At 40.1% G+C, this 14229-nt stretch overlaps 1 protein-coding gene across 4 annotated transcripts in view; it reads left to right on the top strand.

Moving 5' to 3' along the window:
* Positions 1-9571, top strand: part of klhl5 (kelch-like family member 5) — a 60118-nt gene extending 50547 nt beyond the window's left edge. For all 4 annotated transcript variants that reach the window (XM_040145409.1, XM_040145412.1, XM_040145410.1 and 1 more), the window contains 8 exons: positions 424-610; positions 912-1136; positions 1768-1843; positions 2432-2518; positions 3825-3899; positions 4297-4434; positions 5329-5500; positions 7726-9571. In XM_040145409.1, the coding sequence (XP_040001343.1) occupies positions 424-610; positions 912-1136; positions 1768-1843; positions 2432-2518; positions 3825-3899; positions 4297-4434; positions 5329-5500; positions 7726-7782 (1017 nt within the window). In that variant the 3' untranslated portion in view covers positions 7783-9571. The remainder of the gene's footprint in view (positions 1-423; positions 611-911; positions 1137-1767; positions 1844-2431; positions 2519-3824; positions 3900-4296; positions 4435-5328; positions 5501-7725) is intronic.
* Positions 9572-14229: the final 4658 nt, after the last annotated feature.

Below are 14229 nucleotides of genomic sequence, written 5' to 3'. Positions count from 1 at the left end.
CGGTCCTCACTTTCTGACGCACCTTCAAAGGACTGTTTGAAGGTTAAGACTTGGTTTTAGGGTTCAGTTTAGAATTAGGTTTAGGTTAGGTTTGAGATTAAGTATTTAGTTGTGATGGTAAGGGTTAGGGGCTAGGGAATGCATTATGTCAATGAGTGTCTTCACAAAGATAGGAGTAAAAGGTTAAGTGTGTGTGTGAGAGAGCACTAATAGCTGCTGGTTTGATCTGATCTAATCTCTCAATCAATGAGGGAACAGCTTTCTTTGGACCCTCAGACCACCACAATCAGTGATAACATCGTAACCCACACTGGCCTACACCCACAGTACACACATACGCTGCATTTGTTTCAGCTGCTTGTTGTCAGCATATGTCAAATGTCCCTGTGTGTACACATGTGCATTTTTTTTGTTCGTGTACAGTACTTGGCAGACCTAGAGTCCAACCCTCTTCTCCGGGAAAGTGTAGAATGCCAGCGGTTACTGATGGAGGGGATGAAGTATCACCTCTTGCCCCAGCGCCGGCCCCTGCTTCAGAGCCCTCGCACCCGTCCTCGCAAGGCAACCGTAGGGGCCATGTTCGCTGTGGGTGGCATGGACGCCACGAAAGGTAGAACAGTCACTTGCACAAATCCCATACAGCTAGACAGAACACTACATATCCAGTTTGTTAGGTACACCTAGCTAAAACTGACGCAGAATAATACAAAAGTCCTCTAATGAATCCTACTTTTATGAAGGTTATAATGTTCAGTTTTTGTTTAAACTTTTCTAGAGACTTGTGAATTCAACATACAATTAAACAGAGCCTCACACTGCAAGCTCCAGAATTATCATACAGTTAAATTAACACCTCTAAATTAGAGAGCAGCATTATCCCCCTTCGTTTTACATGTTTATATGTTTTCCAGGTGCTACCAGTATTGAGCAGTACTGTCTGCGTAGGGACACATGGAGGCAGGTAGCCACCATGAGTGGACGGAGACTACAGTTTGGTGTAGCTGTCCTTGACGGCCGTCTCTATGTGGTGGGGGGCCGAGATGGACTCAAGACCCTCAACACTGTGGAATGTTACAACCCGCACAGCAAAACCTGGAGTGTCATGCCTCCCATGTCCACACACAGGCATGGCTTAGGTGAGCACCCTGCTTTGAACACAAATGTAAATTACATACAAACTGAAACCGGCTGGGAAAGGTCAGCTGGCTGGTAATAGGACAGCTATTTGAATTTTGTGTATGGCATTGTACAAGGAAAATTTATGAGAAAAATACACAGTTACATGAGTTTTTGTGATATTTTATTGAGTCCTGCTAGAAAAGAGTTTTTTCACAATGCGGTCAGAGGTCAATTTCAGCAACAGAACAGGACTTTTTGAGCAGATAGTTAGTGATGCAGTGTCGTGCTTAAGGACACTTCAGCAGAGTGAATTTAACTTGTATATCTTGTATGAAGGACACTCATTATGCAAGCCTACTATTCCAATGACAACATTTGATAAGCCGTGCTGTGCTGGTGCTTCATTGTTTTTATGAACGCATGTGTGTGAAGGGAGGTAGGGATTCAAACACACATCTGGCAGCACAGATGTTCTGACAAATAAATCCCTAGAGTATGGAGGTGTCAACATGCTGCTGACTCTGCATGCCTAATGCCCTGGGTGTGGCTGCACACACAATAAAAAGTCACACCCCTTGTCCTAACGTGTCAAGGTTGATATTGTCTTAGTAAGCTGCCATGAGTTAATCATCTGGTTGTGTACTGCAGGTGTAGCTGTCCTAGAGGGGCCCATGTACGCAGTAGGAGGACATGACGGCTGGAGCTACCTCAGCACAGTGGAAAGGTGATATTTCACACAGCTGGAGAAACAGGGACAGCATTTTTAGAAAGCAACGTTGCTGCTGAATGGTGCAGCTGCGAAAATGCAATCTCTTAACAGCACTGTATACTGTATTTCACCACTTATTGGAAAATCTGTAGAGGTTCAGGTTAGCCATGCTCCATAATAGGGCTTCAACTCACGATTATTTTCATTTATTCATTCATTTATTGATTCATCTGTCAATGCCCTCCTTACTAAAGCAACTGGTTTATTTAAGGGTAATAAAATATTGAAAATATTGAAAATGAGTGTCCCAGTTTCCCAGAGTCCAAGGTGATGTCTTAAAAATGTCTTTTTTCGTCCAACCAACAGACAAGAGATGCAAGATATTCAGTTTACATTTTTAGAAGACTAAGGAAACCAACAAATATTCACATTTGAGAAGCTGGAACCAGATAATTTTGGCTTTTTAAAAACTTTTTTTTATCGGTTATCAAAATAGTTACTAATTAATTTTCTGGCAATTGACTAATCAATTAATAGACTAATTGGTGTAGTTCTGTTCCATAGTGTACAAGAGTGACAAGTTGTTTACATTCTTTTTACTAGATGGGACCCCCAAGCTCGACAGTGGAGCTTTGTTGCAAGTATGGCTACACCCAGAAGCACTGTGGGAGTAGCGGTACTCAATGGAAAGTAAGTGAGCACACAAGTCCACACAAATATAGCTTCATAAATCTACACTACATGCAAGTTAAAGATTTAATATAAGTACAGGGTCTGTGGCAATGAACATGCTCTTAGTTGTTTGTCTGGCAGACACCTAAAACTTTTTATGTCTTGCTCTTGTTCCTATGTCTGCTGAATCCATTTATTGTGAGCCACTTTGGACAAAGCATCTGCCAAATGAATGTGATGGAATGTTACAGATACATTCAACCAGAAATTACATAAAATTCACTGTACTTAGACACAAGATGGAGCATCGTTTTTACTGTATAACTTTACCCATATAGATTCTGCGCTTACATGTGTCTCATTGTAGTACATTGCCACTGTTTGTCATAAAAATAGCCAATCAATAGGCAAAATCCAGTGTTCGTGGTTTGGAGAGACCCAAGACCAATGGAGATCTTTCCTACGACTTGAAACCAAACTGTTTTAGGGCCTGCTGTTAAGACCTTAAACTTTGTTTTCCAGAGGAGAAAAATATAAACATGGACATGTTTTCTTGAAATGTGAGAACATACCTAGAGTTTCACACTCTCCATTCATTTGGAAGATGAAGGTCCAAGGTTGTGTTACTGTAAATGCACAGATGCTCTTTCATGTCAAACAGTAAAAGAAAACAGTCACACACACACGCAGATATTAATAGTGGGGTTTGATAAGTTCAGGGCTTGAATCTCCTCATTTGCCCAAGAATTCTCATGCAGCTGACAGTAGAGGTTGTTAGAATCACATTATTGCACCGTTGTTTTATTATTTTAGTGCTTCAGAGAGACACTACAGCGAAAGGCTTTATGGGTGCTAATTAATACAGAAACAACTGGTTTGTGTTGTCCATACCCCACAGTGGTGTGTGTGTGTGTGCATGCTTTTTGGTGTATATTATGTGTTGTGTATTCTCTGGGCTCTTTGCCTGATGAAGCTCATTACTTGCTTCACTGGTTCTGATGCACCTCTTTCTTCACCGTCCCAACTCCTCATCCATGGATGCCTGTGTACACACACACACACACACACACACACACTGAGTGATTACTTGGGGTTGTGATGCCCCAGGTGTGTTGGCTGATTGATTTTGCACACCTCACTTTGTCCCCCAAAAAACCTGGACAACACACACATAAACACACAAACACACCCTTGTACCATCTGTTTAAGTGTCACTAAATTGAAAAGTGACTTCCAGTGTCCAGGAATGTGTGTGGTGTTTTGTGTGACAGACGTTTTGTGTGTGTGTGTCCACAGAGATAACACCATCTTCTTTCCTCCTCAGGTTGTATGCAGTAGGAGGTCGTGATGGCTCATCCTGCCTGCGTTCAGTGGAGTGTTTCGACCCTCACACAAACAGGTTGGAGACAAGGGACTTCATCTGACCAGAATTAATTGCTGCCTCCTGCTTTATTTCCTGTCTGATGTTCTTTATAGTGAACCGCCTCTGTGCTTTTAAGGTTATTTACCCACAGATCAAAAGAGACAGCTAACCCTCTCAGGATGTTAGAATAGACTGCGTTCAAACAACTTCTGTTTATCGAGCACACTCATTATGGTCTCCACTTGAACGGGTGAGAGGGAGTTCTCATTGCTTCCTGGCAAATAATCTCCTTTTTAAAAAAAAAAAAAAAAAAAAAAAAAAGCAAATTTTAGAAGATTATGAGTTGGCACACTTGTTGGGTCTCCATCCCCAGTGATGCAGACAGTATGAAAGTTCTCTTATTCTTTCTGATGGTTACAACTTCCATCTACAGGTGGAGTGGTTGTGCTCCTATGGCTAAAAGACGTGGAGGTGTGGGTGTGGCCACATGGCATGGCTTCTTGTATGCCATTGGAGGTCATGATGCCCCAGCCTCCTCCCTGGCATCTCGGTTAAGTGATTGTGTGGAGAGGTGAGTCCACATTTATGCATGTATTTGTTTATTGCTGTTTGTTTGAGGAAATGTGAGAGATCTATCATACATATTGCTGTTTGAATTGTAAAATTCAAAGTGCACAAATTACTATGTGATTTATAAATATCCATGGGTTTTTTATTATCTTTTTTATGAGATTTGTGTTGTGTTTGAAATGTCTTTTATGTGATGGCTGTTTCTGTTGTAAAGTCGCTATATATTAAAACAGTAATTAGATTAAGGCATATATAAATTAAAATGTAAAAGAAGTGTTTATTTTTCTGAAAAATTGAAACAGAAGTGTTTTTAAAGGAATAGTTCAGCATACTGGGAAATATGGTTACTCACTTTCTTGCCAAGAGTTGGATAAGAAGGTTAATAGCCCTCTGTCAGTGTGTACTAAGTATTGAGCAGGAGTCAGGACATGGTTATCTTAGCTTAGCATAAAGACTGGAAATACAGGGAAACAGCTAGCCTGGCTCTGTCCAAAGTCCAAAAATGCACCTACCTGCACCTTTAAAACTCTCAAATTAACACGTTGTATGTTGTTTGTTTAACTAGTACACAAAAAGAGGACAATTTGTGGTTTTAGAGGGAGTGACATGCGTTACCTATTTCCTGACAAACAGTATATCCATCTTTCCAGCTCCTTTATGACTCATGTAGCGCAAGTTGCCAGATAGGATCAGCAAGCACAGGTTTTAATAGAAATCTCTGTACAGGCATGATGGTTCTACACCTGGCAACAGCACAGTAACGACAAGCAATGCTTACTGCATCCAACGGTTGTTTGCCAAGAAGATGAAGAATAACCTGAATTTATTTTAATTAATCACTAAAGGTTTCGTGTGAATACATGTAAATGTTTTTGTGGATGGTGTGTGTATACAGGTATGACCCTCAGACAGACATGTGGACTGCAGTAGCCCCCATGAGCATCAGCAGAGATGCCGTTGGTGTCTGTCTCCTTGGCGACCGTCTCTATGCTGTGGGCGGTTATGATGGTCAGGTGTATCTCAGTACTGTAGAAGCCTACGACCCTCAGACAAATGAGTGGACACAGGTATACACCCAAAAACGCATAGATGCAATGGTATACACATGCACACACAAACACACGCATGCACGTGCGCACGCACGCACGCACGCATGTATATACTTAAGAAGGAAAAGAGCCTGTGCAGTTTAATAAGCTTTGTTCTCATATTGCACACACATACACAGCAAATTTATATGTACGCACTCATATGTGCACTGATACAGTGACTGTTGTTCAGTAAAAACAAGTCATAAATTATGATGTACACCAATAAAATTGTTATATAAACATACAGTCACAGTCTGACCTTCTGCCAGCTTCTCTCCTATTTAATTTGGCATGTTTTCATTGTTATGTAAATGTGTGTTTTCCTCATGCTAATATTGTCCTTGCCACTGCAGCAGTAGGAGATAGAGGGGACTGTTTCAAAGTTAGACAATCTCATTCAGCTGGAGTCTATCACACTTCAGTTTATACCCCATCTCCTGCATAACCTCAGAGGATTTCCAACAAAAGTAGCTGGAAATCTGCCCTTTTAGAAAAAAACCTACCATGCTGAGAACAAGAGGGGTGTAGGTATGCAGATACAGAATACAGACAATGTTCAGACTTACACAGAGGGATGAAGACAAGTTGAGATGTGAGGGGACATGTTGAAACCATTAAATGTGTCCTTTGTTCACTGTCAGAAACTGAAACAAACAGATGTGTTGTCTGTCCTGTTCACTTCCCCTGCTTGCTTTAGCACAAATCTGTCAATCTTTTTACTTCCAAGACAGATAACATGCCTCGTAAGTTTATGTTTAAAATTAGTTGACTGACAGCTCAAACTGTCTGTGTAGAAGCAGTGGCCGCAAAACAAAACGGGGCAAACAACCACAAAAGACACAAGAGCTTCACTTAGAGCAAAAAGAATTTGGTGCCCCCTCTATGAATCACATTTTGCTTCTCATTGGTGCCTGTGGATGGATGCACAATGTTGTCGATTTGATAAGATTAGACATAATTAAGCGTCATGGACCAGTAGTTCTCAACCCCCTCAGATAAATCTAGGTCACGAGTCACAAGATAATTAATAGAATAGCAAAGCAGGAATAACAATTTTCTTCTACACAAACCTGTTTACCTTTTCAGACTTTCTTTTAATTTTAGCTTTTTTTTTATTGTGAATATCTGAATAATTTGGCGTATTCAGGCCTCAAAAAGAAATTCAAATAAAACTTTCTGAGAAGGAAGAATCCCTCTTGCACTCTGTAGTTGAGCTGCTCGCAACCCATGTGATAAGGGTTCACAGTTTAAACATAACTTTGTTGTAGGGATCCACAAGCCAGAAAGGTTGGGAACCACTGGTGTACACCAGGGATTTTCCAAAGTCTGACATTGTGGCATTTCTGACATTTTGGTTTAGCTCCTTTAGTTTCAGGCTGCAATGCTGCTAGTTTTAAAAATCGCCACATTTTGCTTCTTCAAGTACCTTAATTTCCTCCACAAGCGGTGTCACAGCCAAGACTGCTGCAGCTGATGACTGTGTTAGTAATCGGCCCAAACTAGCAGGATAAACTACAGTAACTTCCATTTGTTTTTGGAATACCGACATGCTCCTGTCCCTTGCACCTCAGATAGGTAATAGATAGTCACATATGCATTTCGTTCCTAAACCACTGAGGGATTTACAGACAAGCAGCAGCCCTTTAAACTCTATTTTCTGCCACACTGGTAGACAGTGAAGAGACCTGAGAACTGGTGTCATGTGTTCACCAACCTTGGTGATTGTTTGTACTCTAGCAGCAGCTTTCTGAATGAGCTGAAGTTGTCAGTGGGTTGTTTTTTAGTTTCTCTAAAAAAGATTACTTTCTCTAAATCCTACCTGGACATTAATCCTCTGATTTTTGTTATCTTTTTAAGATGGCAAAAAGCAGACATTGTAATTGATTTGCCAGGACTAAGTTTAACTTTGGGTCCAAGATTGCACTAAGATTTCTGACTTGGTTTTTTGTTTTTCAGTGACAAGATGAGCGCTAATTTTCTCTAAGTAAGAAAAATACTATTAGTATTGATTTCAACATAGTATTGACAGTATCCAATGAGTTAAAAAAGATGTCATAACCAGAAATATTATATACATTTCCTAACTCCAATGCTTCGATGCAAGAGGAAACATTACTTTACAGTTTTAGAAAATCCATAGGTTTACCTGTTAATATCCAGCTTTGACCGAGATTCTTGTGTTTGTGTGTTTTTTCTTTCAGGTTGCACCTCTGTGTTTGGGCAGGGCAGGAGCATGCGTGGTGGCCGTTAGACTGTGAAAACATAAATACAAACAGCTGATGTTTGGTGGACTGCACTTGAAGTGGCGCAGAGACCCTCCTCTTCGCCACCACTGCCACAGTCACTTATACCAGGAGATCCATCTGCCTACACCAGGAAGAAAGAGGCTGATAACCTAACACTCTTCAGGTTTTACACTTAGGCAAACTCAGTCTCTGTAAAGACTGCCAGTCATTCATTTTAAGGTTTACGGTTAAGATTAGGGTTAAGTAAAGTGTCAGGTTTCTCATAAAGTTTCCATGTTTGAACATCCTCAAAACTTCTGCCACAGAAGTGAACTGCCACTGACATTGACAACGAAGAGGGATCTGCAGTGCTTACCTGAGCATGACAGAACAGCTGTCTCACAGCTTTTTTTTTCTTGCCTATTATTTTGTTCCTGTAGACAAGGTGGGACACACACTCACACACGCACACACAAACAAACCTACATGGCTGCTTTCAGCTTCTATTTCTGCTGACAGAAAGGTGAGAGAGACAGGGATTGTCAAAGCGGTTGCGATGCGTCATCATTTTACGCTCTCATTTTTCCTAATAATATCTGATAGTGTGTATTGATGCTATTTTAATATATTCCCTATTATTTTTAGGCTGCAGTTGGCAAGTGCTCACCCCCTCTTTCTTTCCCTCTCTTGCCCACTGACAGATAAAAGAAAGACTTTTGACGTAATCAGCACAACCTTGTGAACAGCTATACTGTAAGGAACTGTGAGCTTTTATTCTTTTAAGTCAAAAACATATCATGCTTTAGGCAATATTTCTAAGTGTATGTCTTCCATGTTGCATCAGCTTACATCTGAAGCATACAGTGTACTCTGATATGCAATCCATTGTAGCTTTTTTACAAGCTACACTGGCAAAATATCCAACTTTTTGCCTTTTATTCATTTTTTTTAACAGTGTAATTCTGCCCTTTTTCACGTAATTGAGGTCCATTGAGTTCTGTTATTGGGTTTATAGTCTTGAGTAATAATAATAATAACAACAACAACACTGTTGCCCTTTGTTGATCCCTGTAGGGAAATTTTGTTTTCAATTTCCTGCAGAGCACAGGGTGAGCTATTTACAGACTTGGTTTTATACAGGGTCAGTTGAGCTTTTCTGTCTCCCAGCTACCTACTTTTCCTCCACTGTAGATTTTTCTTCTGTGTGTGTGTGTGCGTGTGTGTGTGTGCGTGTGTGTGTGTGTGTGTGTGTGTGTTCGGGTGTTCAGAGATTGCAAGGAGTATATTTTTATCTCAAATGAGAATCTTCCCCCTTCCCCTCTCCACATCTTCCATTCCATGCTGCTTTCTTTTCATCCCAATTTTCCCATTTCATCACCGCACACAAAGACACACACACAGTCAAGCACACACAAATACACGCACCATAACGTTTTAGAGCAGAATTGGATAGCCAGACAAAATGAACAACAGACGATATATTGAGAGCATGAATTTAATAACGTTGATTCAGCCGGTGCCGACGTTTTGTTTGATGTCAAGTTCAAAGCGTTATTAGATTTGACGCTTCTGCAGACAAAGCAGGAGACATTAGCAGAAAATGAATCCCATGAAACGAGTTAGTGTTTTCGTATTTGTGGGCTTGTTTAAGTAAACTTAAATGACAAGAAATGTCAAGACACAAAGATTCTGACTGTAGGTTCATGCCGTGTATGTCCCCTGCTTGGTTCATTCTGCTCCTCTGTGTGTGTGTGTGTGTGTGTGTCTGTGTGTACATGTCTTTCTATGGTTGTGTGGACAAATTCTGGTTTGAAACCATCGTTAGGAGGACATTTTGGCCAAGCCTCACAACTTTAAAGGGCTGTTTGAGGCTTCGGGTTAGAATTAGGTTTAGATTAGGGTTAGGGTAAGGGTCTAGGGAATGCATTATGTCTGTCTGTCTGTCTGTCTGTCTGTGTAGTGTACAGAAAGCAAACTCCAGACACTGAGAGGTAAAACAGGCATCATGTCTGAACTGACAGATCTAGAGCTAATGTAGCCCCCACGATGCACTTCACACACATACACACAAACTTTCACCACACAGCTGAAAGCCAAGTGCCCCAGGAGTCACTGAAGATTGAAAAGCCTCCCAAATTTTCCAGCATCATATCTAAAAAGCAGAGATGGGCAAGCTAGCGCTTCCCCACAGCTGAGATGATGTTTATTCAAGCCTAATGCACTGCTGCATTATTTTATTTTCTTCCCCTTTAGACCTGCCCACTGTTTATTTAGAGAGTAATTCTCTTAAGATCGCAGCAGAAGAAGTGTGTCACCTCCACTGTGTAGATGTTGTCAGAGAGTTTGATTTCAGTAAGCGGTTAAAAATAAAGACAGTCATTCCAAAATCAAGGTATGTAGTCGAGTACATTATGTACACAAATAAATGTAAAATCTGTACGTACTGTTATTGCATTATGCTGTATATTATACAGTGCCCACTAAATATACCATGTGTTACTGTGTGCTTCTTTTTGTACCATGAATTCAGATGAAGAAGAGGTGTAATAAAACGAGGGTTGGTGAGAAATGGTACAAATGCTCATCTCCCCTTTTTATACCAACTTATTTCACCTCCTCTTTTAGATTTTAAATTATATATGTACAATATAAACTGCTGTAATTTGCTGTTACTGGTCTTTTATACATTAAAGTCAAGATGTGATTTAACATTTATTTCTGTTTTTTCCTTTGTATAATACTAATGCACGACAGTTTAACAATTACAGCTAAATCATGTTTATGGTACAAATGTTTTTGCAAGCAGTTTACATTTGTTACAGTCACTATAATTCAGCGATCGTTATGTGGCTCTTATCTCTGACAGCATCCCCATCAGAGGAGCCCTAGCAATGGCCCTTCCATTTCAAAGGTTTCTGTGGAAGTAGTGCTCTGAATCCATGTTCTAGGCCTGGAGGTTAATATGAATCCTCATTTCTTAAGTGTGGATGCTTTAACTTAAAAGCTGCAGCCTGAGCCAGAGGCACTGCAGCAGGTTGAAGTGTTTGCCAACTGAAACAAGTGTGTGAGCAAGAGGAATGCCCCGGGAAAGTGGCCAGTAGCCAACTGATTCAGCTTTAAGCTTTAAATCATAACCAGCTCTAAACAAACAGCTCCCGATGGCGCTGAGAAATGATGCCAGTGACCTTGTCTTGCAGGTTAACAGCATCTGAGTCCATTATGCCTGACGGAAACAAGAGGGACACAGAAAGTGCTAGACTTGTTTGACTCCACACGCTCAACATCTAAATGTACAAGTGGCCTGCAAACAGAGACGCAGATGGATATCACCCCACAGTGTCTGTCAGTGCTGTACACAGGCGTACACGTCTGCATTTACCAGCCAGGATGAATTACCCCGCTGCCTCCCCCAGAGAGTGAGTCAGTCATTACAAACTTGTGCAGTGAAGCCAAACACTGGTTCAAACCCACACAACTTTATTGTGAATTCTAGTGGAGACCCAAAGTTTCCAAAGATACCAAAACTGTCTGAATTTGGGGAAATGTGTAAATGATGCATGAGTCTTAAAGATATTTTCCATTTGATTGAATGCTGCTACCCTAAGAGAGACGGAGTCTTGGGTTTCAATATGTCACTCAGTATAAACATCATATAGCTTCAGTGGAGAGCTGGAAGAAAATGATACAGAATACATATGTGATACTGTCAGTGTGGAATAAGGTGGTTTTATTTTTTTTTTTTCAACCTTAAAGCTTCAGTGGAATAAAAAGAATAAGGTTTGTCTATAACCCACCTTTGAGAAAGAAAATATATGATTACACTTTGTTGTATTAACACTGTCATGTTAGAATATCAATATAGAGATTTAAAGTTCATTCTAGACCTTGGAAAACAATCTCGCTATAATTTCTATATACTTGCTGTTATGGAGCTTTGAATCATATCCCATGATCTTTCTCAGCAGATGGAGTTGAAATTTTAACATCTACAATTCAGTGACAACTGGTCAATCTCCATCTGCTGAGGAAGCTTTTTTTTTTTTTTTTTTTAATGATCGAAAGCTCCAGAACAGCTGTTAAATGTATCCTTATACCTTGTGGTGAATTTCTTTTGTCAACTAGTATTAATACTGTTACTGTAATCCTCATCACAGTATCACTCTGTCCAGTCCAGCCAACACAGTCAGGACAACTTGTCATCTTGTGATGATTTACTGTCCAGGTTGGACTGTTTTAGCATTGGTACATAGAATTTAAGATAGTGATAGAGTTCTTTGTTGATCAACAAATGCCTGCAATATCTTTTCTTTTTAATTTGTGCAACAATAATTAGTTAAAATAGGTACAGAATTTCTCAAAGTTCACCAAAGGATGCAGCACACAGACTTCATGAAGGTTTCGATATACTGCAATATATACAGATCTCTTGCAGGGTTGTGAACGCTCCAGTAGGACTTTACAAAATGCCCTGTAAAATTTGGGACTGACCAAACACAATCAGAGTCTGTAGAATATAAAGATTTCCCGCACATATGATGGCCTGTTTCTCAAAATGTGACTGGGCAGAAATATTTTCCTGTGGGACTTTTTTTTTTTTAATTAGGAAGTAAAAATCAAGGAGCAGACAAACTAACGCCACACAAGGTTCGACCTTAACACAGTTTATTGGGGGCAGGAAAATGTGTGTTCATACAGTAAATTACAGACGTCACGATTCATTGCAGGAATACACGATAACTACTAAACTGATTTAATTTTCTTTTTTGTTATTGAACAGTGTAGTCCTTCATTTAAAACAAAATTACCATAGATAGAAAAAAAAAAAAACATTCAGCCGCTCTACTCACTGGGGGTTTCTAATGTCTCACTGGAAAAAACATTTCACAACATTCATTTTTCATCTCTTTTTTTTTTCATTTCTCTGCTCTAATTTTACCATTTTGCTTTGAGATCACACAGCTGCTCCCTTCAGTGCATCTTAATGAGGTCTGACTCAGCAGGGTGTATTCTGCTTTGCCATGCTGGAGCACAGGGAGGAATATTTGTGTCACACAGCTGGAATTTCATCCCAGCTCCCAGGTTTTGTACAGGCAAAATAAGCTGTCACCCTTCCATCAGTGTACGAGAAAGAACAGAAGGTGCTGCGTCATCGTGCGCTGCGCTTTCCCCTGCCTTTTGTCAATAATTAAAAAAACACCAGGGAAGGAGCAGCTGACCTTGATTTCTTTCAGATGAACAGAAGGTTAGTACAGTCAGCCTGTTCACTGTTGAGTCACAAAAGCTGAAGATGCTGTATGCTCTCTTTAATATTATGATATAATATAATCATTAATATAAGTATGTTAGACAGGGCAGATGTTAGGAAAACTGTGACAGAGGAAAAGAAAGTCATAAAAATTGTACAAGGCTGCCGACTACTGGATCAGTGGTGGCAGCACAATAATATATGACAGAATTTACAGAGATCCTATGCCTTGTTTTTGTTTTTGTTTTTTTGTTTCTTTCTTTTTTCCCCCATGTCCATATCTCTGTGTAATAGCTGACATTTAAGCCTTGTCATTCTTTTACATGACTAGTAACACTGTACTAACATTGTGTTTTCAGATCTGAAAACAACAAGTGATATGTAACAAAACACAGAACAAATAGTTGTCATGAAAAAAAAAACCACTACTTTGTGTGCTTATGTTGACTTAAAACTGTGGGGAAACACAAATGAACATGTTTGAATTAATTGGTATAAATTCACCACCAGGTGACTGTCAACTGTCAAATTCTACTTTTGTCTGAGTCTGCCAGATCACCAGGGTTCACCCCCACATTGTGAGTCTGTCTCTGCGGTTTTCATTCAACACCTACAGCTACAAAATAAACATGTGTATTGTAAACATTAGCCGTAAGAAGCTGTGTCTGGGAACAGTGTCATTTCTAAAGTTTCGTCCTGGGACCTCCAATAGATGATAGATGAGTAAAGGTGGAGAGCATTATTTCACGGAGAAAACTGTAGAGCAGGATTTTCTTCTGGATTTGTAAGCAGCATGGTTATGATTTACAAAGCAAGGTTCTTGGGAGGAACAGAAACAGAAGCAAGAGAGACCAGACATGCTTTATGTTACACTGCACAAGCAAGTACAATTTCTGTTTAATAGGTTTGAAGATTTTAGAGATTGAACTGTATGCGGTGCAGTGTGATCTGTATCAGCTGTCCCTTGCAGCCTTGTAAAAGACAGTGATGAAGCTTAATGAACAACTCCCATCTCACAGCCAGCAAATCACAATCTCAAACAGGTGACATCTGGCTTCTGCTACTGCCTGGGCTGAACGTCAGAGAAGTCAGGAGTCCAGTCTCCTCTGTTATTATTCCCTTTACCGACAAATAAGAAACACCATCCATAACATGCAATGGAGATAATATACTAGTAACTGGGTTTTCCAAACTGCATCACCGCCGGCCATGAGAAACGGCCACTGGGAGTTTAT

The sequence above is a fragment of the Xiphias gladius genome, chromosome 15 (assembly GCF_016859285.1).
Source record: "Xiphias gladius isolate SHS-SW01 ecotype Sanya breed wild chromosome 15, ASM1685928v1, whole genome shotgun sequence".
In the NCBI taxonomy this organism is placed as follows: domain Eukaryota; kingdom Metazoa; phylum Chordata; class Actinopteri; order Istiophoriformes; family Xiphiidae; genus Xiphias; species Xiphias gladius.
This window is presented reverse-complemented; position numbering and strand designations above follow the sequence as displayed.